The 27,915-nt window shown below is 46.0% G+C and overlaps 2 protein-coding genes and 1 non-coding gene across 3 annotated transcripts in view; 2 read left to right on the top strand and 1 right to left on the bottom strand.

Annotated features, from left to right (window-relative positions):
- SLA (Src like adaptor) overlaps positions 1-6,732 on the top strand; it is an 89,898-nt gene extending 83,166 nt beyond the window's left edge. The window contains exons 7-8 of the mRNA XM_077493368.1: positions 1,722-1,860; positions 4,605-6,732. Coding sequence (XP_077349494.1) covers positions 1,722-1,860; positions 4,605-4,839 — 374 coding nt within the window. The 3' untranslated portion in view covers positions 4,840-6,732. The remainder of the gene's footprint in view (positions 1-1,721; positions 1,861-4,604) is intronic.
- The window catches only part of TG (thyroglobulin), a 483,762-nt gene that overhangs the window by 216,410 nt on the left and 239,437 nt on the right, over positions 1-27,915 (bottom strand). The window contains exons 39-41 of the mRNA XM_077493367.1: positions 26,499-26,592; positions 21,835-21,994; positions 8,966-9,159 (exon numbers count right to left, since the gene is read on the bottom strand). Coding sequence (XP_077349493.1) covers positions 8,966-9,159; positions 21,835-21,994; positions 26,499-26,592 — 448 coding nt within the window. The remainder of the gene's footprint in view (positions 1-8,965; positions 9,160-21,834; positions 21,995-26,498; positions 26,593-27,915) is intronic.
- On the top strand, positions 422-553 carry LOC143999848 (small nucleolar RNA SNORA5). The gene has a single exon (XR_013278168.1). It is a non-coding gene; the product is annotated as a small nucleolar RNA SNORA5 (small nucleolar RNA).

Here is a 27,915-nt window from a genome sequence, read left to right as displayed (position 1 = left end):
CATAGATCAGCGGTCTCCAAACTGCGGCCTGGGGGCCGGATGTGGCCCTTTGCTTGCCTTTTACCTGGCCCTTGGGGTACTATTCAACCATCTGACACCAATGATGGGACACCATTCCTCCCACTGATACCATTAATAGGGCACTATTCCTCCTGCTGACGCCAACAGTAGGGCACTATTCCTCCTACTGACACAATCAATGGAGCACTAGCTCTCCCATTGATACCATGGCCATTGATGTTTATAGCCAATGGCCACAGTCTAACCCCGCCCCTCCAGAGCCTGAAAAACAGTAAACTGGCCCTTTGTTTAGAAAGTCTGGAGACCCCTGACATAGATATATCACAACACGCAATGTGTTGTAAACAAGGAACAGCAGAATAAATGCAATTGCTCTACTCCTTCAGAAGGGGCAATATCTTGCAATCATTAAATTTAGCACCACCCTTTTCCTGGTGGCTGCTAGCCAACGGGTTGCAATAGAATTTTGTAGCTCATGGGCCCTATTTCCTCTGTGATAGGATTTGGGGATAAAAGTGCGCTACTGACAATTTTTAATGTAATGTATTATTTGGAGGATGGAAAGAGGTGTTGTGATCTGACTTCTATGATTCAAAGAGAACCTGTTAGAATGACTATAGCCTATAATAAGCAGGGGTATCCATGCAGCATTGGAGGTTGCTGTTAGCCAGGCTTCCCAAAGGGGCTCCCAAAATCATGCAGAAGCGCCCTATATGAGCCTTGCCTGTCTATTCCAACACAATCCTTGTAATGTGTACCTGATCCCAAAAACAAAATGTAATATAATGCAGCTTACCCACCCTCAATGCGGAACTAAAAAGTGAAAAATAAGACTGTGAGTAGGCAGCTCTTTATTGCTAAAGAGACTTGCTATGTCTTGTTTGCAGTTAAAAAAAAAACAAAAGGGGGCGATGTCTGTGTATTCAAAAGAATGCTCTAAACAGGAATTATAAATTTGGAATGTTTATGGAGGGTTCAAGGAGAGCCACGCATTTACCGGTAAATCATATGCGTCCTCTTCATCAGGGCTGTAAATAAACGTGTGGTCACATATTCCAATCTACACCTTTTTGAGTGATGTCTGCCACTTAGACACGCTGTATTTGTGCTATTTTTTATATATCATTGCCATTATGGGCACTTCTTCTGCATAAACCCTTGTCCTGCTAGTCATCTCTGTCTATACTGACATCTCATCTCTGCTATCCATCCAATTTTAAGCTTCACATTACTTTGTTAGACAGGTTTTAAAATGTAATATCTGCTACGATGCCAACCTTTTTTAATTCACAGCCCTGAAGAAGGGGCACAGATCCCATAAATGTGTTGGCTCTTCTTGAACTATAAATAAACATTCCAAGTTCAAAGAATTCAATGCCTTTGCCCCTCCTGATGAAGTAGTGTCTACATTACGTTTACGTCACATTATATCATTATATTAGCATTAAAAATAGTTTGAGGTTCTAACCCATCTCCATATTTGTGTCCCCACCGGATAGATTCTGCTCACTTCCTGCCCCCTGGTAACAAAACAGATGCTTTTAGCTTTTGCCATTATATCCAAAGCAAAGCAAAATGTTTTGGCTAGCGTTTGGTTCTTAATAAGCCCATAGTAGTATAACTGCTCTGTCATACTGAGTACTAGAAGCAGAAAATGGAAAATGAGGACTGTGATCTATTTATATATGTTACCCCTACAGAAAATGCAGATGGGCTCTGTTGTGTTCTCACCACCCCGTGCCTCACCCAGCAGTCGGTAAACCTCACAGAAGTTTTTGGCAGACAAGAAATGCCCGTCATGCGGAGAAAGAAGCCCTTCAACTGGAAGAGTATGAAGAAGTGAGTAATACCAGCATTCATAACACAACACTTCTGACACATGTCGGTTGTCCAGATACTTAGAGTGGCCATAACTGGACAAGGACTGGACCATGTAGGGATTCCTAGTGGGAGATGCATGACACTGACTAATGGAAGAGCTTGCAATCAAACACATAGATGTTTTTACTTGAGAAGTCTCCATGAGAATTGTGCACTGCTAAAATCCAGCAAGTGAATTCAAAAATGTTGGTCATCCGCCCATCCTTGATCATAAGCCTTTTTAATGATAGACAAACAACTCAATATTTTTGCTTCTCCTTATGACATGTGCCCATTTATTGCCATCCTTAATTTTTCTTGTAGAATAGTCTTCTTAAAAAAGCTGACTGAGCTACAGTAAATGACTTGATTGACTTTGACCAGATTCCTGCTGTTCTGTACTACTGTACTAGTATGCCACGGGATCACATGTTGGTAACCTTATGTTCACCACCAATAGCTTCTGAACAGTCAGATCACATTGATCCCCATGGCCAGTGTCAACACCTTAACTATTCTTTGATGTAAATTTTTTATGGTGCCACCTGGTCAGTTTGAAAAATGTCCAGGGTACCTACTGTGCCATATTTGTACAGTTGCCCATTTCATGTAAGTATATTTCCAGCCACATTCTTCCATTCATTACCTAATCTTCCCCAGGTGTTGCCTTTATTGGCATCACTAGCACCAGTGGAGCCAGTTCTATATCAATGCTTTTAGAATACATTTATTAGGATCTGTTCTACAAAAGGGTCCAAATGACCAGAATAGGAAAAAAAGGAGATCTTTTAATTCTCCAAACTACCTAGATTTTCTTTTGACTCCATTTTAATTTGTTGATTTAATTCTGGGCTCCTGTAGATCATCACACTCTCTTCAACTGCCATGCTCAGATCCAATAGAGTAGTTATTGTACTAGGGGCCCTATTGAGAAGTGTGGACCCAGCCCACTTCTTCATGTGAAGTTCCCACCATGCTACCAATCAAAATCAATAAATATTACTGCAGAGCTCCAAGTGGGTGCTGTAAACCCCACCTTTTCACAGTAGAGGTTCATGGGGACACCTCCCCATATCTCCGCTGCACTTGGTCATCTGATCTATAATGTCACATAACCAAGTGTCAGGGAAGTGTTCCTGAACTATTTTCTTGCACTGGACAATTTCTTTGGGCAGAATCATTTCACAATTCCTTCCAAAATAATTCCTTCCAAATAAGCAATAACAGCAATTGATTTTGTGGAACAATAAAGGAGTCTGTAACCTCCAAGGGTCAATCAGGTCTGAATCAGGGGCTCAGCAGCAGGTGTGACTGATGCAATTGTTTCTTCACTCTTGTCCAAATGTTGCTCCCTCATATGCTTTCTTCAATCTGCCCCCTGTTCTTGAAAACGCCTTGTTGGCTTATGCCCCATACACACGGTCGGAAATTCCGACAGAAAAAGTCAGATCGGATTATGTTGTCGGAAAATCCGATCGTGTGTGGGCTCTATTGGACTTTTTCTGTCGGAATTTCCGACAGAAAAAGTTTAAGAGCTGGATCTAAAATTTTCCGCAACAAAATCCGATCAGACTTTTTCTGATCATGTGTAGAGAGAAAAAAATTGGAGACGAAAGCTATTGGCTACTGGCCTCTATGTAGTCCCATTGTATGTTACGAATGTCACCTCGTTCCAAACGATCGGATTTTCCGACAACTTTGTGCGACCATGTGTACGCAAAACAAGTTTCGGCCAAAATCCATCAGAAAAAAATCAGATGGATTTTGTGGTCCGAATGTCCGACCGTGTGTATGGGGCATTATAGGAACTTAACAGGGTCAAACTTTACTGTTCTGTTTCAGAGTTAAAGTAGTATATTTACTTAAAATTTGGTAAAGTTTTTCTATGTGATATAAATTGGGTTAATTTAAATTGTGGCTTTCTGAAATACCAATGGTCCATGCCATTTTGAAATTCTTACACAACTGTAGAAATATTGATAAAGTCCTGTGCAACCTGCAAAAGCAAGCAGCCAAATATATGCTTCTATACACTTACGCAGACAATAAAAACACCATGGAAATTATTTACTGTATATAAAGGTTTATGCACTTTCACTTCATCTTTCCTTCAGAAATTATTTGTATATATATTCCATTGCTACGTGGTTTATATATTCCATTCAGCCATTTTGTTAGCCAGACAGCTTTGAAACAAAATCATTAAAGCGGAAGCGGGGGCTGCCTGGCTTCACACTTATGCACAATGCATGGTAACACATGATATAATACATGCTGTGTTGCGGTGCCCGTCATTTACAGTGGAACCCAAATGCACAACTACAGCAGCCTGCAAAGCACCAGAACACAAATGTTGTGCCTTGTGGTAGGTCACATAAAAAAAAAATGCTGCAGGACCGTTTTTGTCTATTGCTATGTGTTGCGTTAAAGCAATGCAAGTTAATGGACCAAAAAAATAAATAAAAAAAAAGCACATGTGGATAAGCACCATGATGGACCAGTCAGTGAGGAAAAGATTATTAGTGCAAAAAAAATAAAAAAATCTGACAAGGGTTTTAATGATTCCAATCTGTATCCACGTAAATGTATATACCATCATGCATATTCACCAAAGGAATGATAATATTAAACATGTAATTTGTTTAGTCATCATGAGTATTATAGATGAAAAAACTGTACATTCCCTTAAATAACTACAAAAATGTATACGCTGTCTTTTACAGAGTTTCGCTAACCGCAGAAGAACCAGACCATTCTTCAGAAACGGATGACTCTTTTCTCAGCTACGGTCTTCGCCAAAGCATAGCCTCCTATTTGTCATTGGCTGAAGATGAGGAAAGTTATTCTCTGCCAAGCAATGAACAGAAGCCAAGCCGAAGAAGTTGTGTCTTATCCTCTGTCAACGCCAGAAGTAACTTTATGTCCAACAGAGCAAGTTACACCGAGGGGTACAGATAAGGGGAGCAGGACTCTTCATTATAAACTGGACTGCTACTTTAATGCAACCCAAGATCCACAAGACCCATGATTTTCATTAAAAACTTGACTTCATACAGTTCAAGGCCTACAAGAAGGCATATCCAATATATTTTTGACCTCTTGCTACTCAAGACCTATGAAAAGGATTCTTTATTATGAACTTCACTTCTACTTTAATGCAATCCAAGACCTACAAGAAGGACTATTCAATGTAAATTGACTTTTGCTTTCATGCAACCCAAGACCTGTGAGTTGAAATATATCCATGTAACATTATGTCGAACAGAACAGGTTACACCGAGGGCTACCAAAAAGGGGAGCAGGACTCTTCGTTATAAAATGGATTTCTACTTGTGTAACCCAAGATCCACAAGACCAATGTTTTTCATTAAAAACTTGTCTTCATACAATTCAAGGCCTACAAAAAGGCCTATCCAATATATTTTTGACTTTATACAACTCAAGGCCTATGAGAAGGACTCCTCATTAGCTTCACTTCTACTTTCATGCAATCCAAGACCTACAAGAAGGCCTTTTCATTAAAAATTGACTTCTGCTTTCATGCAACCCAAGAGCTGTGAGTCATATATTCATGGAACTTGTTGCAAAGCTCAGAAATATTATTTATTATTCGGCAAAAACTTTTTAGACCACACATTTCTTCACCACTTTTGGAGTTTTTAAAAACTTTTACAGAGACTCTTCTGCAATTGGGAGCAAAACTGTGATACACCGAGTATTAGGAAACAAGTTTCCAATTTTAAGACCTGTATGACTCCAGAATTAAGCGTTATTATTTGTATACTATGACTCACTTTACAATTATTAGTATTCATTTGACTGGTGTCTTAGTGCTGAGGAATCGTTTTTTGGGGAAATACTCAAAAAACTGTTTACTAAAGTGACAACTCAAAGGAAGTTCAGTAGATATCCATATGAGTTTTTTGAGTGGTTAAAAGCCACCTAAAGTCCAACTCCAGCCAAAACTTTTTCATTCGTTTTGATTTGGCTTAGAGGCTTTGTTAGGCATTTTCTGTTTTTTATTTATTTTTTACTCAAATTTTTAGTCTTGGTGATGGGGTGTCACCAGAACAGGAAGTGACGGGATAGCACTCAGAGACGGCAACGAAAGTACAGTAATTTAGTACAATGAGGAAAGGTTAGAACATCTATTACATTTTTAATGTTCTTGCTCCGGTGACACCTGTTCCCACTTAATTGTTCTCACAAGTTCACTGAGACAGAAAGAGAGGGTACATCACCCTACTGGTTACACAGACAAAAATAAAAAATTTACAGAAGTTCTGACTTTAACTTACTCTATCAATACTGATAAATGAGTATTAGGCGCAGGCTAACAGAGGTTGTATTGCCCACTGACATATGTCTAGGGAACTTGGTCAGTGAAATCTCCCTAATGAATTTTTGATATGAGTGGTTCTCACTTGCCAGCTATGATATTTTACAGGATGGACAATGGAGCAGGAATGGTGAGAGGGGGAAGAGGGAGAGATCGAAACTCCTGCCAATAAAGTCTCCAACAAGTACAATACCACAATGGAAATCAGCACCTCCCCAACCCCCTGGCACAATTTTGGATTGGTTTTATAGCAATGCCTGATATTTGCAGCAATTTAAAATGACTGATGATGCCTATTACAATAAGCCTACGTGCTACACTATGAATAAAGAAAACATGAACGTAGCAAAAACTGATAAGGTGCTTTGCAATGCAAAACTCCTTTGCCGGCTCCAAATGTATGTTGAAATTTGCTGTATCACAGCCAGTATAAGTTGTCATTCTTCCTGTAAAGCTATACATTGTGCTTATATTATGTTACTCTCACAATAAACCTGAGAGTTTCTAACGTGTTAATCGTGTACATAATGTATTTGTTGCCCACTGGCTTCCTATGTCTCTGGATCTCACCCTGAACCAACACCAGATGTAAAGATCTCATTACTTGTGATAGGAAATGACATGATCACATGACTGGGAATCACACTGATTGTAGAGAACTGCAGTTATCAGGAGCTATGCTCATAGCCTTCAAAACAAAAGTAGATACATGTTTGGCACAGGCATATGACAAGGGTTTATTGACTTATAACAGATGATAAGCTTACTCTCAATGTCTGGAAAACCATAAATGAGTCACGGACAGTCCAGGTGATGCAGGAGCATATTGGAGGCTGTGTGGGGGCATGTGTGGGGGCATAGATGTCACTAAGGGGAACAGGAACACCTGAGAAAGCAGGGGCCCACAGAGCATACTTGGAGACACTAGATAACATGGGGCACACTAGGATGCACAAGGGCACACTAGGAATCATAATGTTCCCAGAGGCACACTTGGAGCCACTAGATAACATATGGCACTTTTGGAAACACAGGGTGCACGGTGGCGCTCTTAGAGTCAATAGATGGCATGGGGTGCACTTGGAGAAATGGGGTGCACAAAAGCACACTAGGAGTCATGGGGCCCACAGAAACACATTTGAAGTCCCTAGGTAACATGTAGTGCCCTTGCAAACACAGGGTGCAAAGAGTTGTACTTGGAGTCACAAGATAACATTGGGCACACTGGAGTGCATCTGGAGATAGAGGATGCACCAAAGCACTCTTGGAGTGACTTAATGACACAGGATGCAATCAAAAGTGCTGTCTCCTGACTGGTCACTGTCCCGATGAGTAAAGCTGTCTCCAGATTGGTCTCCAAAACCTGACACTGGATCATAGGAAAGGTGAGTTTGGCAAAATGCTGAAAAAATAACCACTGGGGGATTTGCAAAGACTTCAAAAGGATGGCTTATCAACAATTTTGAAAGATTCCCCTTTGGTTAAATTGATAACGTTTTAATTGTTCAAACAATTGTCAGTTGTTTCAATTGTACAACAAGGCTCTGTAGATCTCTGAATATTTCAAAATGTTTTCTCAGTTTCTGAAACTGGGCAGGCAGCTAAAATAAGCTTAAGAGAGAATGGCTTTAAATTCCATAATGTTTTACCCATGATCATGCAGCATATTTCATACAATCATGTCCATTTAAATCGGTTGAACCTTTATCAGTTTTGATTGGTTAAGAATGAAGGATAAGACAATTAGTGGCAAGATCCAAGTCTTCTTTAACCTGATGCCAGGGTGACTGCAAGGCACGGTGCATGCCTGAGGTCATCCATACCATGCCTGGAAATAGGAATTGGAGCTCCTATTTAGAAGACCCAACTGCCAATAGGTGTTTTCTTTCACATGTTTCTTATTTACTAAATGTACACTGTATTGCTTTATGTCTGAGTCTCCTACCTACTTTTTATACATTGCTAAAAGAGATTGTAGCCATATTAGTGCACTTGTAGCACGCAATTGTTTCTAAAGGGAACTTCAAAACTACTCAGGAAAGGAAAACTTTTAAACTAAGAATTATAATTCTATTTGACACATATTATAATGGACTAAATGTGGACCTCAGTTTTCTAAATCATTATCCAACAGTTTTATGACCATCCTCACCTCTGTGACTGTTACTACCCAAGTATAATTACTATTACTGTGTATGTCTGTGGCTTTTTTCCCCCTCAGAGATTGTCATACTTAACATTTTGCCAAAATAGTGGTACTGCTTGGTCCTTGAAGAAGGGGGTGCACCCCAAGAGCTTACCCTGAAAAATTGTATGTTGGTGCAAATAACAAGTGTCACAGACAGTACTGAATTGTTTCTTATAGATTGCTAAGAAACCTAAACACATAGAATAAAATTGAGGAAGCAGCAAAGAAGACAAGCAATACCTTCTTGCCTGCAATACCCAATACTATTTATCTATGGTGTGAGAGCTATCAATAAAATCTTGTTATATCCGGTATACCCCCCTTGAAGAATATCTTTTTGGAAATTTCCAGTCCTTTTTTAATATAAGCAATACCTGCCCCCCTTCCAACATGTATAGGCAAGATATTGAGAAGGAAAGAGATTCTGTTTTTAGCCTGAAAAAATGTAAACACATTTTTTTGGAATTATACTGGGGTTGTGTTTAACTACCAGTTTAGATATACATGCGTGCTTTTAGCAGGGTTTCTCCCTTAAATGCTGTGGTGTATTGGCTTACCATTAGCACAGCTCGTCTGATGGCTTTGTTCTCTGCTGACAATAAGTGGAGGCTGGAGATATCAGCACCTGCTCCATCCGCACCAACACAGATCTGCTTGGGGTCACCGCCGAAATAAGCAATATTTTCCTGGACCCATTTCAAGGCTGCGATCTGGTCTAGAAGGCCCCAGTTCCCGTTTGGCACAGTCTTACCTGCAAATGGGGATCTAATTAGTCTTACAAATAAAAAGGTCACATCTGGATACAATTATCTGGCACTTCTCTGAACCCTTTCAATACAAATAAATGACCGTGCAAGTGTACCCAGCATAATAAATAAAAATAATGGAAATGCCATCAATAAAGTAGATGTACTGTGGATTACTAAAATCTCATAAAAACTTTGAAGTGTTATTATAATTCCAGAAGATGTGTTCAGTCTTCTTAAAGCTAAACTCTGTGAGAAAAATCTACCTTTGCAGTGGGGCTTCCCCTTCATTGCAAGGTGACCCTTGCAGTGCACGAGGAGCCCCAATGCTTATTTTTGCCTAGTCACTTTTATTTTTCCTTATTCCTTACTTTCACAAGTTCCTCTTTTTGATACTTAGTGCTTTAGGAAACAAAATGGCATTCAGGGCTGCTTCACAATTTAGCAATCTGATGCAATGTTTTAATATATGTTACATTGCATCTTTAACCACTTCCATACTGGGCTAATTCTGACATTCCTCTCTACATGAAAAATATCATAACTTTTTTTTGCTATAAAATTGCTCAGAACCCCCAAAGATTATATATATATATATATATATATATATATATATATATATATATACACACCGTATTTATCGGCATATAACACGCGCCGGCGTATATCACACACCCCCAAGTTTAGGAGGGAATTTAAAAGAAAAAAACTTTTAGGAGTGAAGTTTAAGGAAAAAAAAACTTACATTTACATCAATGCAGCCTTGTCAGCCATTTGCAGCCTTGTCAGACGTTTGCAGCCTTGCATTGTAGCCTTGTCAGGCCATTGCAGCCATTTCAGTCCATTGCAGCCTTGTCAGGCCATTTGCAGCCTTGTCAGGCCATTGCAGCCATGTCAGGCCATTGCAGCCATGTCAGGCCATTGCAGCCATGTCAGTCCATTGCAGCCATGTCAGGCCATTGCAGCCATGTCAGGCCATTGCAGCCATGTCAGTCCATTGCAGCCATGTCAGTCCATTGCAGCCATGTCAGGCCATTGCAGCCTTGTCAGGCCATTGCAGCCTTGTCAGGCCATTGCAGCCATGTCAGGCCATTGCAGCCATGTCAGGCCATTGCAGCCTTGTCAGGCCATTGCAGCCTTGTCAGGCCATTGCAGCCTTGTCAGGCCATTGCAGCCATGTCAGGCCATTGCAGCCTTGTCAGGCCATTGCAGCCATGTCAGGCCATTGCAGCCATGTCAGGCCATTGCAGCCATGTCAGTCCATTGCAGCCATGTCAGTCCATTGCAGCCATGTCAGGCCATTGCAGCCATGTCAGTCCATTGCAGCCATGTCGGGCCATTGCAGCCATGTCGGGCCATTGCAGCCTTGTCGGGCCATTTGCAGCCTTGTCGGGCCATTGCAGCCTTGTCGGGCCATTTGCAGCCTTGTCAGTCCATTGCAGCCTTGTCAGTGTGTTTGTCATTTAAAAATGGTGCCGCCGAGATACAGAGCGGATGTCCTGTCTATCTCGGTGGCGCTCGGTAGTTCTCGTCGGCTTTCGGCTATTTTCGGCCGTTCTCGGCTATTTTCGGCCACACTCGGCCGTTCTCAGCGGCTTTCCGAAAGCCGTCGAGAACGGCCGAGTGTGGCCGAAAATAGCCTCGAATGGCCGAAGATAGCCTCGAACGGTCGAAAATACCTGGAAGCTGCAGAAACAGGTAGCAACAGCGGGGGATCGGCGTATAACACGCAACCCCCGATTTCCCCCTGATTTTAGGGGGAAAAAGTGCGTGTTATACGCCGATAAATACTGTATATAAAATTGATTTTTTTTTTTCTTCAGAGACCCTAGGGAATAAAATGGCAGCTGCTACAATTTTTTATGTCACACAGTATTTGCGCAACAATTTTTCAAATGTGTTTTTTTGGGGAGGAAAACAAAAACACTTAACTAAAGTTAGCCCCATTATTTTGTATAATGTGAAAGATGATTTTACGCTGAGTTTAATAAACACCTACCATGTCACGCTTTAAAATTGCGCACACTCGTGGAATGGCGCCAAACTTCAGTATTTAAAAATCTCCATAGGCTACGCTTTAAAAAATATTTACAGATTACCTGTTTAGAGTTACAGAGGAGGTTTTGCACTAGAATTATTGTTCTCACTCTAACATTCTCACATGTGTAGTTTGAATGCCATTTACTTGTCCGGGCCTGACCTACATATGCATTCGCTTTTGCGTGCAAGCACAAGGGGACGGGGACGTTTTACTTTTTTGTTTAATTGTTTCTTTTTTTACACTTTCCCTTATTTTATTTTTATTTTTTTTTAACACTTTTATTCCTATAACAAGGAATAGGGCATGACAGGTCCTCTTTATGGAGAGATCTGGGGTCTGTAAGTCCCCTTATCTCTCCTCTATGCTGGAAAGCCTGAAATATAAAAAAAACCCAATAACGATCTTAAGCTTCCCAGCAAAAAAAAATAAAAAATGGCAGTGCTTACATTTGCTGGCATTGGAAGTGGCATCACAGCCCCCGTGGGACATAGAGATGGCCAGAGACCATCTGGTCCATGGCCAGCTCTATGGTAAACTGCCCCTGCTGGATTCATTCTCTGGCTCGATGATCACACGGCCAAGCCAGGAGAAGTACCAGAGGGCAATGGGAGGGGGGAGGAATCGCCTGCTGGGAAAAAAAAGAATATCTGAATGATGCCTGTAGCTGCAGGCATCATTCAGATATTTCCACTCAAAGTCCAAGACATCATATGACATCCTATGGGTGGGAAGTGGTTAAGGCGACCTATTTATTATGAATGGGCTGCCAAAGCACCACAATGGATCAAAAAATGCACATGACCCTTTTATAGCAGCGCAGTGCGTCACAAAGCACAGTATGTGCCTTGTGGCGCATCACACATCGCACTTCACTGTACTGTGCAATTCACAGTCAATGACACTGCCATGAACCACACACACAGCAGGTTGCCACACATTGCCACAATGCACAAGTGTGTATGAGCCCCAGTGAAACTACTATCTACTGTACAGTGCCTTGAAAAAGTATTCACACCCCTTGAAAGTTTGTATTTTATGTGTAGACCAACACAAAGTGGCACATAATTGTGAAATGGAAGGAAAATTATAAATGGTTTTCAAAAATGTTTACAAATCATCATCCGAAAATGGAAAGAGTATGGCACAACTGCAAGCCTACCAAGACATGGCCGTCCACCTAAACCAGGGATATGCAATTAGCGGACCTCCAGCGGTTTCCGAACTATAAGTCCCATGAGGCATAGCAAGACTCTTACAGCCTTACAAGCATGAGACCCAGAGGCAGAAGCATGATGGGACTTGTAGTTTTGCAACAGCTGAACGTCTGCTATTTGCTTGTCCCTGACCTAAACTAACAGGCTTGGCAAGGAGAGCATCAATCAAAGAAGAAGCCAAAAGGCCCATGGTAACTCTGGAGGAGCTGCAGAGATCCACAGCTCAGGTGGGAGAATCTGTCCACAGGACAACTATTAGTCGTGCTCTCCACAAATCTGACCTTTATGGAAGAGTGGTGAGAAGAAAGACATTGTTAAAAGAAAGCCATAAGAAGTCCCATTTGCAGTTTGTAAGAAGCCATGTGGGGGACACAGCAAACATGTGGAAGAAGGTGCTCCAGTCAGATGGGACCAAAATTGAACTTCTTGGCCTAAAAGCTAAATAATGCTAATGCTAATCCTAAAATGCTATGTGTGGTGGAAAACTAACATTGCACATCACCCTGAACACACCATACCCACTTTGAAACATGGTGGTGGGAGCATCATGTTATGGAGATGCTTTCCTTGAGCAGGGACAGGGAAGCTGGTCAGAGTTGCTGGAAAGATGGATAGAGCCAAATATTAAAAGAAAACCCATTCTGCAAAAGACTTGAGACTGGGGTGGAGGTTCACCTTCCAGCAGGACAACGACCCTAAACATGCAGCCAGAGCTATAATGGAATGGTTTAGATCAAAGCATATTCATGTGTTAGAATGGCCCAATCAAAGTCCAGACCTAAATCACATTGAGATTCTGTGGCAAGACTTGAAAATTGCTGTTCACAGACGCTCTCCATCCAACCTGACAGAGCTTGAGCTTTTTTGCAAAGAAGAATGGGCAAAAATGTCCCTCTCTAGATGTGCAAAGCTGGTAGAGACATCCCCAAAAAGACTTGCAGTTGTAACTGCAGTGAATGGTTGGTTCTACAAAGTATTGACTCAGGGAGGCGCCATACAAATGCACCCCACACTTTTCACATATTTATTTGTAAAAAAGAATGAAAACTATTTAGCATTTTCCTTTCCCTTCACAATTATGTGCCACTTTGTGTTGGTCTATCGCATAAAATCCCAATAAAATACATTTACGTTTTGGTTGTAACATGAGAAAATGTGGAAAAAGTCAAGGGGTATGAATACTTTTTCAATGCACTGTAAAGGAAAAGAGCAAGTAAAGGGGAAAATTTCAGTTTTTGCATTTGGCCATTGTCGGTCTACAATAAGACTGGAAATGTAACTTTGCTAATTGCTGCCATATGTAGGGAATAAAGATGTTTTATTTTATGAGGCAGTACAAACACTTTCTCAGACTTTCAGCAGCTAAATCTTAATATTGGAAATTAATAAGTTGCAGATTGCATCGTTAAAGTTTGATCATGCAATTACTACACCGATGATTGCAATCTGGATCAGATTTCTCTTCTGTGATCCCCGTGCCAATTTTGCTGCTACAGAACCTATATAGCCGCAAAGTTCTGAGACAACGCACGTTTGCATAAAAGATTTATGAATTCTACATAAAATAAAACATACATGTTTTTATTTCATTTTATTCTAGTCCACCAAAAAGTGATAGATGGGGCCCGGGGAGCTGAGTCATTCTTATATGTGTTGGATGCTCCAACAGTGAGATCACCCTGATCTCCTCTACTAAGCATTTACATCAGCATAACAGTAATGCTATATGAACCTCACACATTACACATCACCCACAATAATTTGACCTTTAACTAACCAAAAGCATAAGATAACATCACCTGGAATTCCCATAATGGCCAGTTAAAAACCATTGATATCTCTTTGGGCAGAGCCACCATTAGAAATCATGGGGGTGCCATACCATCTGGTCAGCCTACCTCACCAGAAGCCCCCCCCCCCCCCCGGTCAACCCCAAGAGTGTTCCACCTTCTGCAGTTCCTGGCACAATCCTGTCCCATAATGCACCAGTGTTTGTGCTGTGAAGCGTCCAATAGGATCCTTCACAGCAGGTCCCTCCCTCTCCTTCACTGCCAATCAATCGCAGAGTTGGGCAGGAAGTATGGCCGAAAGGGAGGGGAGTGTGGGCAATTTACATCTTCAGCAGACACCATCTAGTTAATGAATCTAATGCCGCGTACACACGAGTGAATTGTCCGGCGTACTTAGTCCGCCGAAACGCATTTCAGCGGACAATTCGATCGTGCGTGGGCTTCAGTGGACTTTTCCAGTGTAATTGCCTTAATTGCCTTAACTTGGGTTTCAGCGGACAATACGTTCGTGAGTATGCTAGTCCGGCGGACTAAGAATGACGCATGCTCAGAAGCAAGTACGAAAAAGGAAGCTATTGGCTACTGGCTATTGAACTTCCTTTTTCTAGTCCCGTCGTACGTGCTGTACGTCATCGCGCTAGAAAACGCCAGACTTTCTGTGTGTCCGTGTGTGGCCAAGTCCGTTCGGTATAAAGTCCGCCGGACTATCCGCCGGATTGTTTGCCGGACTAAGTACGCCGGACAATTCGCTCGTGTGTACGCGGCATAAGGAGCGATAGATTGAAATGAATCTTCCTGCATAATTGTTATTGCTGCTCATAGATAAGGCCTTATCATTATGCATTTTATATCATCACCATTCTATAAAATGGCCAAGAAATGGCAATATCTTCTGCTCAGCTTCCATTTAAACTCCACCCAAATAATAAGTCCAAACCATCCTTCTTTTCCCAAATCCATGCCCTATTTACCAAAACTATTTGTTGACCAATAACTTTGGGAATATTCTGTTGGCGTTGTGACTTTCGGGAGGTAGGCAGGTCATCCTATGCCCAGGCAAAAAAGAGAAGCACGGATTATGAATGCAATGATATAAGGAGTGCTGGACATGACAGTGTGGATGAGGGACACAGAGGGTTAAGCTTTATGGGTGGAGTTCAGGAAAAGGTTTGCAGGAAACAAGTTCAGTGTAGGGGAGGGGTCACATAAAAGGGAGAGGTGTGGCTTTAAGGAATCATTCGGAGCCCAGTGTGACACAGAGGAGGCAGTTTTTTCGCTGCTCCTCTGCTATGGCGGACCTCGAGGGACTCTTCGCGCGGCTGCGACGGGCGGCGGAGGTGCACGGTGCGGACTGGCTGCGGGAACGTGTGGGTGACCTGACGGATGGCGATGTGGACGGCGGCGGGACAGGTGAGGTTCCACTGCGCGCGCGGAGGTCTCGGCCTCCGGCGCGTTTTTCTCCTGGGCCTACTCCTCGGCCGCCTCGTGACTCCCGGAGCCCGGGGGTGGACCGATCGGTCCCCCCGGCAAAACGACAGGTTATCGGCTCCCCCCGGTCCGGGCGGTCGTTACGCCGCCGAACGGAGGGGGGCGGGGCTTCACGGCCGCATGCAAATGGCGCCGGGACCGCACGGGGCCCGGTGGAGGTGGGGGGGAGTGTGGATGGCTCTGGGTCGGCAGGCCAAGGGGGGGGGGTGCACGTGGCGGGGGATCTGCGGCAGGCTGGGTCTGGGGCCAGCATCCGCGCGGTGGGGGGGAGGGGGGCGCTCCGGGGGGGTCGCGTGCCGGAGGGGGGGGAGGGTGGGTCGCAGAAGGCTGCCAAGGTGCCTGGCAGGGCTGGTTTTAGACGCCGGCATGCCGGGGGCGGCGGGGGGAGGAGGACATTGCCTGCAGTCCCGGATCGCAGGGACCGGATGGACCGCGCGGAGCACAGGGGGATTGCCGCGTCCCCGGTGCGCGTTGGAGAGGTCGGTTCGGAGAGCGAGCTGTCCCAGGAGGAGGAGGGGTCCTTTTCTACACCCGGACCGGTACCGGTCGCCGAGGCCCCTGGGGGCCCGGGTAAGTTGCGGGAGTCTACATTGCTGGCGGATGCCTTGCGGGATCTGATGGGGGTGGCGCAGGGGGGTGCGGTGCCCACGGGATCCCGGGATGTAGTGGGGGGGGTTGCGGCAGGTTCAGCGCAGGGGGCGGGGCCTGTGGCCCCGGGGGGGCCGTCAGGTCAGTTGCAGGAGCTGTTGGGGGGGCTGCAGGCCCTGGTTGGTAAGTTTGCTGGGGGCTCCGGGTCGCCTCAGGTGGCCCCCTGGATGGGTACTGTGGGGGGGGCCGGGGGGGCGGAGGTCATTCCTGCGCGGGATGCACCGCCTGCCGCGGTGTCGGGGAGCACGGATGCGGGGGCTGTGGGCCCGGGGGTCCCCCCGGTGCCCGCGGACCCGGGGGCGCGGTCTGACCTGGTTAGGATCGCGGATGCTGCCCGGTGCGAAGTCTATGTTTGTTTCGAAGGCCCATTGGGGGCGCATTTGAAGCAGGAGGTGCGGGACAAGATCGGCAAGGGTGAGTATGTGGAGATTTTCTCCTTGCTCCCCCTCGAGAAATTTAATTTGGACAGGGTTAAGCCGGACAGTTCCAAGAAGGACGACGAGGAAAAACGTAGGTATCGGCTGATCCCGCGCACATTTGCAAATTGGCTTCAGGCGTTCGCTATATTGGCTAGCGTGATAGGGGAAAAGAACCCCGAGCATTGCTCGGCGTTATTTTGTTACCTGGACGCGATTGGGGAGGCTCACCGAGTGTATGGAGGGCTGGCTTGGCTGCGCTATGATGAGCAGTTTCGTCAGCGTAAGGCAGTGCGGGCTGACCTGCGGTGGGATCACAAGGACATAAGCCTCTGGATGAGGCTTATGTCTGCTCCGCGGGCCCCCACTCCGTTTCTTCAGGGGGGGGCCGGGAGTGCGTCTTCCTCGGGACTGCCGGCCGGAAAGAAGTGGGGGGTGTGCTGGCCCTTTAATGAAGGGGCTTGTAAATTCGGAGGCGCGTGCCGCTTCAAGCATGAGTGCTCCGGGTGCGGCGGCACCCACCCCCTGTCTCGCTGTTTCAAAAAAGGTCAGCGTGCCAGTGCCGCCGGTCACAAAAGGGATGACGCCGGTGAACCTGGGAAGGATGCTTCCTTTCCTAAATAGGTATCCGGATGGTGCGGCGGCGCGTGGGTTAATTCTGGGTTTTCGGGACGGTTTTAGGATTCCCTGTTCTTTGGGAGGGGTGCCGCCGTTGGCCAGGAATTTGCGATCGGCTTTAGATCACCCGGGGGTTGTGGATGAAAAATTGGGTAAAGAGGTGGCGCTGGGCCGGATGGGTGGCCCTTTCGAAGTGCAGCCGTGGGGGGACCTGGTGGTCTCCCCGTTGGGTGTAGTTCCTAAGAAGGAGCCGGGGAAGTTTCGCTTGATTCATCACCTGTCTTTTCCGAAAGGGGGGTCGGTCAATGATTTCATTGACCCGGAGGCGTGTACGGTTTCCTACACTTCTTTTGACGCGGCGGTACGGTGGGTCAGGCGGTATGGTCGTGGGGCTCTCATGGCCAAGGCGGATGTGGAATCGGCGTTTCGCCTTCTGCCGGTCCACCCGGACAGCTTCCGGCTGTTGGGATGCCATTGGCGGGGCAAGTTTTATGTGGACTTGTGCCTGCCCATGGGTTGTTCCATTTCATGCGCCTACTTTGAAGCTTTTAGTTCATTCTTGGAATGGGTGGTGAGAGATGTTTCGGGCCTGGAGTCGGTCATCCACTATTTGGATGATTTTCTGTGCGTGGGCCCGCCTGCCTCCAGTGTGTGTGCGATTCTTCTGTCCACGTTGCAGCACATTGCGGGCAGGTTCGGGGTGCCGTTGGCGGGGGATAAGACGGAGGGCCCGGTGACGGAATTGAGTTTTCTGGGAATCGTGATTGATTCTGTGGCAATGGAGTGTCGATTGCCAGAGAATAAATTACGGGATCTGCAGGCGGAGTTGGCAGGCATGCAGGGCCGGCCGAAGGTTCAGCTTCGGGCCCTGCAGTCCCTGTTGGGCAAGCTGAATTTCGCTTGCCGGATCATCCCTATGGGCCGTGTGTTCTGCCGACGGCTGTCGGGGGCCACTGCCGGGGTAACCGCCCCTACCCACTTCGTGCGTTTGCGAAGGGAACACCGGGAGGACCTGCGGGCTTGGCATGAATTTTTGGAGTCGTATAATGGGCGGGCTATGTGGATGTCGGGGCCAGTGAGCAACTTCGATGTGGAGTTGGTTACTGACGCGGCTGGCTCAACGGGTTATGGGGCATTTTTCCGGGGTCGGTGGAGTGCGGAACCTTGGCCACGCTCATGGGAGGTTGCGGGGTTGTTGGGCAATTTGGTTTTGCTAGAATTGTTCCCGATAGTGGTGGCATTGGAGTTATGGGGGGCGGAGTTTCGTAATTTGAAGTTGCGCATCAATTGCGATAACATGGGGGTGGTCCAGGTCCTCAATCGGATGACTGCTTCTTCCCCCCCGGTCATCCGGCTGCTGCGACACCTGGTCTTTCGATGTTTGCGGCTCAATGTTTACGTTTATGCTGTGCACATACCTGGGGTGGAGAATTCTTTGGCTGACTCGCTCTCTCGTTTTCAGTGGGACAAGTTCCGGCAGCTGGCGCCGGGAGCGGAGGAGTCGGGGGCGCCATGCCCCGGGTGGATGTGGGAACTTCCCTTGGAATCGCCGCAGGTTGGTTAAAAAGGTCGTTGAGTGAGGCTACATGGTCCGCTTACTCTAGAGTGTGGGCGGAATGGTGGGCGTTCCTGCGGGAGGTTGGAGTGGCTGGTCGGGGCTCCGACCGGCGCTGGGTGGTATTGTACTGGGTTGCCCGGAACATTGAGACGGGCCTGTCTCCCGCATCTATTGAGCGGAAGCTGGCGGGGTTGGCCTTTTTGTTCAAACTGTGGGGGGAGCCGGACGGGACGAAGGATTTTTGGGTGAGGCAAACGTTGAAGGGGTACAGGAGGGATTGGAAGGGTAGGGATGCGCGCCGGCCGGTGTCATTTGACAATCTGGTGGCAATTTGTTCTCGGCTGGTGGACGTTTGCTCGTCTGCTTACGAGACCGTCCTGTTTACGGCAGCGTTTTCGCTGGCGTTTTATGGGGCTTTTAGGATTGGGGAGTTGGTGTGTCGCTCAAAACGGGTGGCTGGGGGTCTGTTGGATCAGGACGTGCAGGTGGTTGCGGATCGGGTGAGTATACGGTTGCGTAGGTCTAAGACTGATCAACGGGGCAAGGGAGTGGCGATTACGCTGCTCGCCCTGCCGGGCTCGGTAGTGTGCCCGGTGGCGGCGGTACGGGCTTTCCGGGCGGTGCGGCCTGGGAGGGCGGGCCCCTTTTTGGTGCACGAGGAGGGCTCTTTTCTATCCCGTTTTCAGTTTGTGTCGGTCTTTCGGCAATGCCTGAGGGCGGTGGGTTTGGATGAGCGGGACTACGCGTCCCACTCTTTTCGGATTGGGGCGGCCACGGAGGCGGCTCGATGTGGGCTGGAGGAGGCGGTGGTTCGCCGGATTGGTAGATGGGAGTCCCGGAGGTTCCGGTCCTATGTCCGGCCGCAGTTGCTACTGGGGTAAGGATGGTGCGGCTGGGGGTTGTTTGCTGTGGGATTTATGGGGGGGAGGACTGTGCTTGTAACATTCCTTTGGTTGTTGTGTTATTTCTCTTGTTTTCATTCCAGATGGAGGTTCTCAACGCCTCGTTTGGATCCTGGGGCATTCGTACGTCTGCTGGGGGGCCAGGAGAGGTGATTCTCTACCAGCAGGCAGGCAATTAGGTATCCCCAGGGAGGTAGCTAGGGTGATGTGGTTGGGTTTCCCGGGCATGAGGTGGGAGCGTGTCATGAGGGAGGTGGAGCGTTTCGCTTTGAGGGATAGGCCCCCGGATGTGCTGGTCGTTCATGCGGGGGGCAATGACCTGGGAGTTCGAAAAGTGAAGGACATTTTGGCGGATATCAAGGCTGATGTGTTGCGCATGCGAGTCCTTTTCCCGGGCACCATTTTGGTGTGGTCAGACATTGTGGCCAGAACGGTGTGGCGGGGGGCCAGGTCTTTAGCCAGCCTTGAGAAAACCAGGATTAGGGTTAATAAGGTTGTTGGGCGGTTTGTAGTGCAGAACGGGGGCATTGTGGTAAGACACAGGGAATTGGAGGTGAATGTAGGGCTTTATCTTAGGCGGGATGGCGTTCATCTATCGGATGTGGGGATTGACCTCTGGTCCTTTGGCTTACAGGAGGGCATACAGAAAGCTCTTCGGGTGTGGGGCGGCCCTCAAGGTTGAGGGGGTCACCCTTTCGGGCTGTGGCGGTGTGTTTTCTGGTGGTTTCTGACGGTAGACAGGTACTCAGAAGGGATCTGAGGGTGTGGGGGGCTCATCTAACGATCGGCCCCTCTGGGTATTCCTGAACGTTGGAGGGAATACGGTTATGTTCACTGGCGGAAGTTGTCTCCGACCGGTCACAGGTGGAGGCCTTTGGGAAGTTGGTCAGGTGTACCGCAGTGATTGGGTATTGGCTTAAGTGTGGTCACCGTCAGAGATCACCAGAATGGGCAGTTAATGTTAATTTAAATGTGGTTTAATGTTAATAAAGTTATTTATATTTATATATTTATATATATATTTATATATTTATATATTTTCATATTTACAAGTTATTGGAGTAATTTTGAGTTATGTTTAATAAAGGCTGTTGTGGCCAGTTTACTCCAACCTATGGTGTGGTCTCGTTTCTAATAGATAAGGAATAGTATAAGGGGAACATTCAGACTACACTAGTCAAGAGAAGCACGGATTATGAATGCAATGATATAAGGAGTGCTGGACATGACAGTGTGGATGAGGGACACAGAGGGTTAAGCTTTATGGGTGGAGTTCAGGAAAAGGTTTGCAGGAAACAAGTTCAGTGTAGGGGAGGGGTCACATAAAAGGGAGAGGTGTGGCTTTAAGGAATCATTCGGAGCCCAGTGTGACACAGAGGAGGCAGTTTTTCCCACCCTCCCGCCCTATTGTTATGTGTTTGTTTTGTGGTGTTTTGTTGCTGGTCTTTTTCTTCTTTTGCAGGTTTCATCGGTTGTCACGGCAGCTGAAAGTTTTTCGTGTTGGCGGTGTGTTTTCTGGTGGTTTCTGACGGTAGACAGGTACTCAGAAGGGATCTGAGGGTGTGGGGGGCTCATCTAACGATCGGCCCCTCTGGGTATTCCTGAACGTTGGAGGGAATACGGTTATGTTCACTGGCGGAAGTTGTCTCCGACCGGTCACAGGTGGAGGCCTTTGGGAAGTTGGTCAGGTGTACCGCAGTGATTGGGTATTGGCTTAAGTGTGGTCACCGTCAGAGATCACCAGAATGGGCAGTTAATGTTAATTTAAATGTGGTTTAATGTTAATAAAGTTATTTATATTTATATATTTATATATATATTTATATATTTATATATTTTCATATTTACAAGTTATTGGAGTAATTTTGAGTTATGTTTAATAAAGGCTGTTGTGGCCAGTTTACTCCAACCTATGGTGTGGTCTCGTTTCTAATAGATAAGGAATAGTATAAGGGGAACATTCAGACTACACTAGTCATGTAACCTCAACAATATAAGAACTTACCTGCACTTAGGAAACCAAAGACACCAACTCTGTACCCTGCAGTCACCACAATAATGTCCCCTATGGCAGCTTGGTATGATCCATCAATAAATGTCTGCCCGGTCTCACTATAGTCACTCGGACTGTTATGGAAGTATAAGAGAACGGCTGTGCTTGGTCTCTGTAAACAGAAAATAAAGAAAATTCATAGGAAGCAAAAGATAATGCATAAATAGGATCTATAGCTACAAATTATAATTATCTACATACCTGTGAAATTTTATTTATACCTTTTTGTACAGGTACTGTACTTGTATAGCGCCGTCAATTTAGTCAGCACTCTGCATTCTCATCAGTCCCTGCCCTCAAGGAGCTTACAATCTAAGGTCCCTAATGCTGCGTACACACGATCGAATTGTCCGGCGTACTTAGTCTGCCGAAACCCATTTCACCGGACAATTCGATCGTGTGTGGGCTTCAGCGGACTTTCTCAGCGTAAAGTCCGGCGGACTTAGAAAGTATTTTTGCAGTCCAATCTTACCTTGGGTTTCAGCGGACAATACATTCGTCAGTATGCTAGCCCGACGGACTAAGCATGACACATGCTCAGAAGCAAATTACGAAAAGGAAGCTATTGTCTACTGGCTATTGAACTTCCTTTTTCTAGTCCCGTCGTACGTGCTGTACGTCATCGCGCTAGCAAACGCCGGACTTTCTGTGTGTCCGTGTGTGGCCAAGTCCGTTCGGTAGAAAGTCCGCCGGATTGTTTGCCGGACTAAGTGCACCGGACAATTCGATCGTGTGTACACGGCATAACACACATTTACATACTAGGGCCAGTTTAGACAGGAGACAATTAACCTACCAGCATGTATGGAGTGTGGGAGGAAACCAGAGTAAACCCACACGGGAACAGGAAGAACATGCAAACTCTGTGCAGGTAGTGCTGTGGTTGGGATCGAACCAATGACCCTACTGCTGTTAGGCGGAAGTGCTAACCACTGTGCTGCCCATAACTAATAGAAAATATGTTTTTAAAACATCTTCAGTTCCTTGGGGCATGGTCTTAGCACTCATTTAAACTGAGGAAGCCCATTTGAAACTGACTAGCAGCATAACATCTGGAGTGGTAAGTGGGGTACCCCAAGGATCTGTTCTGGGACCATTTCTATTTAACTTGTTCATAAATGATATAGAGTTTGGTATAAATAGCTCAATCTCAGTGTTTGCTGACGATACAAAAATAAGTAGGGCAATGAAGTCACAGCAGGATATTGAAACTTTACAAGAAGACCCAAATAAATGAATGGGGTGGGCAGGGGTTGGCTGACAACTCATGGGGCCCCCGGGCAATAGGAGATTATGGGGCCCCCGGGCAATAGGAGAAGATTATGGGGCCCCTGGGCAATAGGAGATTATGGGGCCCCTGGGCAATAGGTGATTATGGGGTCCCTGGGCAATAGGAGATTATGGGGCCACACAGTATACACACACATACAGGATACACACATAGACACACAAAGTATAAACACACAGAATACACATACACACACTCAAAAGGTACTGGAGAGCTATAATCTTGGGATTTTAAAAAAAACACAGATTTTTACATACTGTCCCTGGTATTATTGAGGCTGTCAACAAAAAAACAGGGTCCCCAAAGTCAGTTAACCCCAAAAAAAGTGAGGCTCACTGAGAAACAAACAACCACTAATATGAATGTAATGTAATTCATGAAAATGTAATGAAAATGTAATTCAAAATAATTCTCAAAACATACTACCTATCATATATTGAGTACAAAATTAATTTAAATACCACTAAAACACGTTAAGCAGAAGTGTATAGAAGGGCCACCTTTAAAAAAAAAAACGATAAAGTTGGCTGTTGGAGATCGAAAAACAATCCTCGTTTCCACCAGGCACTGACATGGGAGGAACACATACCCCACAACAACAGTGCTTACATAAAACATATAACACAAAACGTCCAGACGCCAGTGGGATCCAAAACTGGCCCCAAACATGCGCTAAGTGGCTGACACACCAGCCTACACTCGGCAATATGGGGCCAGGGTCGGACCCCCCCCCCCCCCCCCCCGGTGGCTCGAGCCGAGAAACAAAAGTGATAGTACAGTCAGAAGCTGGCCAGAGAAGCAGTCATTCAAACAACTGGAATCATATTCTTATTATTGAGGCTGGCAACTCTGATGGGGCCCCTTAGTGGCATGGGGCCCTCGGGCACTGCCCGAATGGTCTGTCTGCCCCTGGGGGTGGGCAATTACATGGCAAATGAGGTTTAATGTTGAAAAATGTAAAGTAATGCACTCGGGGGCTAAAAATATAAAAGGTGTAAGGGAGTATAAGCCCTTGTACACACGGTCGGACATTTTTTCCGACGGATTTTGTCCGAAACTGGTGTTGCATACAAAGTTGTCCTAAAATCTGATCGTTCAGAACGTGGTGACGTTATTTAGTTACGACGGGACTACATTCAGGCCAGTAGCCAATAGCTTTGGTCTAGGAATTTGATCTGTGCATGCGTGGCACTTTGTCCGATCGAAATTCTCTACAAACGATCGGACAAAGTCTGATCGGATCATGTTGTCGGAAAATTTTTATATCCAGCTCTCAAACTTTGTTGGTCGGACATTCCGACGGAAAAAGTACAATGTAGCCCACACATGGATTATCCGACAACGCGGTCCAATCGGACATTTTCCGTCTGAATGTCCGACCGTGTGTACAAGGGCTAAGAAGACACGGGGCTACACAATGAAACTGGAGGAGAAGTCTTAAGCTGTGTCGGGGGTTTTTCACTGTCAGAGCGGTAAGGATGTTGAACTCCCTTCCACAATCAGTGGTGGCAGCTGAAAGTATTGATAGTTTTAAAAGACTCTGGGACATAGATCTTAGTGGACAAAATATAAAGGGATATGGAAAACAATCTACATGAACACACACACACACCCACACAGGTTGAACTGCATGGACTAGTGTCTTTTTTCAACCTTACCAATATAGGTAACTATAGAACCTTTTCTTTCCCCTATGCTGCGCCATGCAGCCCCTAGAAATGATGTGAACTACACAACATTTTAGGGCATGGATGAGCATGTGACTTACTACCCTTCTTCCATGTGACAGGGTTGGTGCCCTGTCACATAAAGGCAGGGAAGAGATTAATAGCCCTGTGTAAGCTCTGACAGGTTGGTTTAGAGCTTACACAAGGCTTTCTTTCCCCAGTTCTGGCAACTAAACGGAAAGTGTAAGCCCTTGTACACACGGTCAGACATTCCGATGGAAAATGTCCGATCGGACAGTGTTGTCGGATAATCCGACTGTGTGTGGGCTCCATCGGACTGTTTCCGTCGGAATATCCGACCAACAAAATTTTAGAGCTGGGCTATAGAATTTTCCGACAACATGATCCGATCGGACTTTGTCCGATTGTGTGTAGAGAATTCCAATCGGACAAAGTGCCACGCATGCTCAGATCAAATTCCTAAACCAAAGCTATTGGCTACTAGCCTGAACGTAGTCCCATCGTAACAAAATAACGTCACCACATTCTGAACGATCGGATTGTCCGACAACTTTGTCCGACCGTGTGTATGCAACAGTTTCGGACAAAATCCGTCAGACAAAATCCAACGGATTTGGTTGTCAGAATGCCCGACCGTGTGTACAAGGGCTTAGAGTAAGCAGAGCTGAGTTTAAAGTGGAGGTCCACCCTAAAGTGGACCTCCGCTCATCGGAACCCTCCCCCCCTCCGGCGCCACAATTGGCACCTTTCAGGGGGGAGGGGGGTGCAGATACCTGTACAGTACAGGTATTCTGCACCCACTTCCGGGATAGCTCTCTGCGGAAAGGGGCGTAGATTACGCCCCTTTCCGCAAGTGCCCGCCCCTTTCCGCAAGTGTCCGCCCCTTTCCGCAAGTGCCCCGCTGCCTGCTGGGAAACACACAGATCCCAGAGGCAGCGGGGACCATCCTTATTGCGCAGCGCGATTCGCGCATGCGCAGTAGGGAACCGGGAAATGAAGCCGAAAGGCTCCATTTCCTGATTCCCATACCCAAGATGGCGGCGGCAGCACCCGACAAGACGATCTAGAGATCGGCTTCGGGTGCCGACATCGCGGGCGCGCTGGACAGGTAAGTGTCACTATTTTAAAAGTCAGCAGCTGCAGTATTTGTAGCTGCTGGCTTTTAAGTTTCTGGAGAAAAGTTTCTGGAGAAAATAGAAATGATGTATTTTACTTGGTTTGGTAAGAGCAGCAGAAAAGATCAAATTAAAAAACCAAACATCCTGACTGGGTGTAACCATTTCCTTTTTTATTTTTAATTTATTTTTAATCAAAAACAAAAAATAAGGTTTCATTTTAATTATATTCTAAAAGGGTTACACAAGGTCCAAAAATGTCTGGCTTCCCCACTTTAGCAAAATCCTTGTTCTTGTTTTTTTCTATCACATTTGGACAATAGTGCTCGGCCCATCCAACTGTCTTTGGCTTCCAAAATAAATATCAGAGGACAGTGTAGACTTTGTTGCTTGGAACCGATGAAGAAACATACTGGCATGTTCCTAGCCTTTATCCCACTCCAAATTCCCATTATCAGATATATTTTTTTTAAAGACAATAGGAATAGGGCTTCCAGATGAAATAACATAACACTAAATACTTACAGTAACGTGGGGAACAAAGACATTAAGATACAAGCAGTCTTCACTAATAGAAGAGTATTGGGCCTTCCCATCTCCCGGCTGTAGGCAGCTTGACCTAAAACAACAGTCATGGAACAACTTACACAGGAGATATACTATATATCTATATATATATATATATACTGTATATCTATTCTTAGTCCTTTACAATAACACAGTGTATACATAAATAAAAGGGTTGGGGTGACAATCCTGGATGGTTATGTCTTGGTTGGTCCAAAGCCCTACTCCATAGAGGCTATGGTTTTCATACATGGCATGGCAAACGGGCCTGAAACATTTGTATGCAGTTTGGGGTGCCAAGGGGGGGGGGGGGGGGTGGGGAGTCACTGTTTGCAATGTAATAAGGTGGGTACCATGGGAGGGATCCTTTCCACTCAAGTTGAATCTGACAGGCTTGTCTTGGTGGTAGGTAGGCTCTCTCTCTAGGCGCCAATGGCTTTCTGGTATGAATGGGGCTGCTCATATGGTCAGGGGTTGGGAAGGCACTGTGTCAGTGCTAGGGTTGCCACATCATCCCTTTAATCCAGGACACATATTAATTACACAGGTTCTGAGGCTGATTTAATGCAGACAAGGCACCAAGATTAATTACCACCTTAAAGAGGAAGTAAACCTTGATGGGTTTACTTCCTCTTTGATTCCCTGCAAAGGTAAAGCATAATGGACTACTGTGCATCGCATAGTAGTCCATTATGTGTCACTTACCTGACACAGGAGCCAGCGAAGTCACCTCTGTCCCCTTGTGTACGGAGCCTCCATCTTCTCGGTGGGTCTCGCTGCTCCGGCGGTGTCATTTGTCGGAGCCACAATGACGGCACTCCCGCGCGTGCGCACGGGAGCCGCCACTCGCGGCATATCACCGTTAACTGCGGCGCGATCAGTGCGCCTGCGCACCCCTGTCTACGGCACATGCGCCGTAGACAGAGGTGCCTGTCTTTCGGCAAATATCTCCTAAACCGTGTAGGTTTAGGAGATATTACTTGGACCTACAGGTAAGCCTTAATCTAGGCTTACCTGTAGGTCAAAGTGGTTTGTAAGGGTTTACAACCACTTTAATCAGCCACAGAACCTGTGTAATTAATGTGTGTCCTGGATTAAAGGGATGATGTGGCAACCCTAGTCAGTGCCCCCTGGGAGTGGTGACCCAAGGGTGCTCTTAGTATCACTATGGGTTTGAGACCCTACTGTGAGCACAAGCACTACGATGCAATACCACAGCTTTTTTTATGCACTATGCCTCATGGGCCTTTTGGTCAAGACCAGGGCAATTTTTGTTACCAGGCCGCAAGGTCTAGCCGTTGTCTTGCACATTGGCGCTTTTTATTTTTTCTTCACTGTACGTCACTGCACTTTTTGTGTGACTTTTTTCGCTCAG

This window comes from Lithobates pipiens, unplaced genomic scaffold, assembly GCF_037356315.1.
Source record: "Lithobates pipiens isolate NorthernLeopardFrog02 unplaced genomic scaffold, aLitPip1_a1.2 Scaffold_19, whole genome shotgun sequence".
Taxonomy (NCBI): Eukaryota; Metazoa; Chordata; class Amphibia; order Anura; family Ranidae; genus Lithobates; species Lithobates pipiens.
Note: the sequence above shows the minus strand (reverse complement) of the source record. Positions and strands in the feature narration are given on the sequence as shown.